Consider the following 1,122-nt stretch of genomic DNA (forward strand, 5'->3'; position numbering starts at 1 on the left):
ACATATTTGACTCCAATCATGATGATTAAAGTAGCTCATAGATACTGCCTTTATAGAAGTATTAATCAATCAGCCACGTATATATTATCCACCACTTGTCCTCAATACGACGAGTCTGTTCAACATTTGGAGTAGGTGTGTGTGTGTGTGTGTGTGTGTGTGTGTGTGTGTGTGTGTGTGTGTGTGTGTGTGTGTGTGTGGTGGAGCGACTCATGTCCGAGTCTACGCAGTTTATTGAGAGGTCTCTAGGTTCTCTCGTCCAAAAGTCAATGGTTTTGTGAATGGGTTTTTGGGTAAAATGCCCTAAGTAAGGTCTGGGGTTTCTGAACTTTTAAGGTTTTACTCGCCTTAAAAAGTGGTTAAACGGGTTTATCAGGGACATTAGACCTCATCACAGCCGACACAGAAATTTATTAAATCCACTTATCTGCCTGCCACGTGTACATTTATCTGTCTATAAAACATTTTTGAACGTGTTTTTACAGTGTTCGTAGTGGTGAAGATACGTGCGACTGCGTGTGTGGTGTTCATCTGTGAAGATTATTAAAATGTGTAAATCTCTGTTCGTCACAAAGCTTAATTTTGGCGATAATCAAAAATCCCTTCAGATTTTTGATGAGGGAAGCAGCTGCTTACTTAATGGTTGGCCTACAAAAATACGTCATACCTTATAGGGAAAAAAAATCCCCTGCTAAAGCAGGGGGAGACCCCATCCTCTGCTGCTCTGCCTGAAACCTCTTTTCTGGTTGGTCCGGCTTGAGCCGCCCCGCGCGCTCCTTGGACATAAATAGGAGGTCTCGGCGACAACTGCTACATTTTCTCTGAGTCTCAACTCTGGAAAACAGTTATCATGTCTGGACGCGGAAAAACCGGAGGCAAAGCAAGAGCGAAGGCAAAGACCCGCTCTTCCCGTGCCGGTCTGCAGTTCCCGGTCGGCCGTGTTCACAGGCATCTCCGCAAAGGCAACTATGCTCAGCGTGTCGGAGCCGGAGCTCCGGTGTACCTGGCGGCCGTGCTTGAGTATTTGACCGCTGAGATCCTGGAGCTGGCTGGAAACGCAGCCCGCGACAACAAGAAGACCAGGATCATCCCCCGTCACCTGCAGCTGGCTGTCCGCAACGA

At 47.1% G+C, this 1,122-nt stretch overlaps 1 protein-coding gene across 1 annotated transcript; it reads left to right on the forward strand.

Moving 5' to 3' along the window:
* Positions 1 to 843: 843 nt before the first annotated feature.
* Positions 844 to 1,115, forward strand: LOC121965749 (histone H2A-like; the record flags this gene model as incomplete). Its single annotated transcript, XM_042515874.1, has 1 exon — positions 844 to 1,115. A coding segment is annotated over exon 1 (265 nt), but the record flags the coding sequence as incomplete, so codon positions are not given.
* Positions 1,116 to 1,122: the final 7 nt, after the last annotated feature.

This window comes from Plectropomus leopardus, unplaced genomic scaffold (assembly GCF_008729295.1).
Source record: "Plectropomus leopardus isolate mb unplaced genomic scaffold, YSFRI_Pleo_2.0 unplaced_scaffold21503, whole genome shotgun sequence".
NCBI lineage: Eukaryota > Metazoa > Chordata > Actinopteri > Perciformes > Serranidae > Plectropomus > Plectropomus leopardus.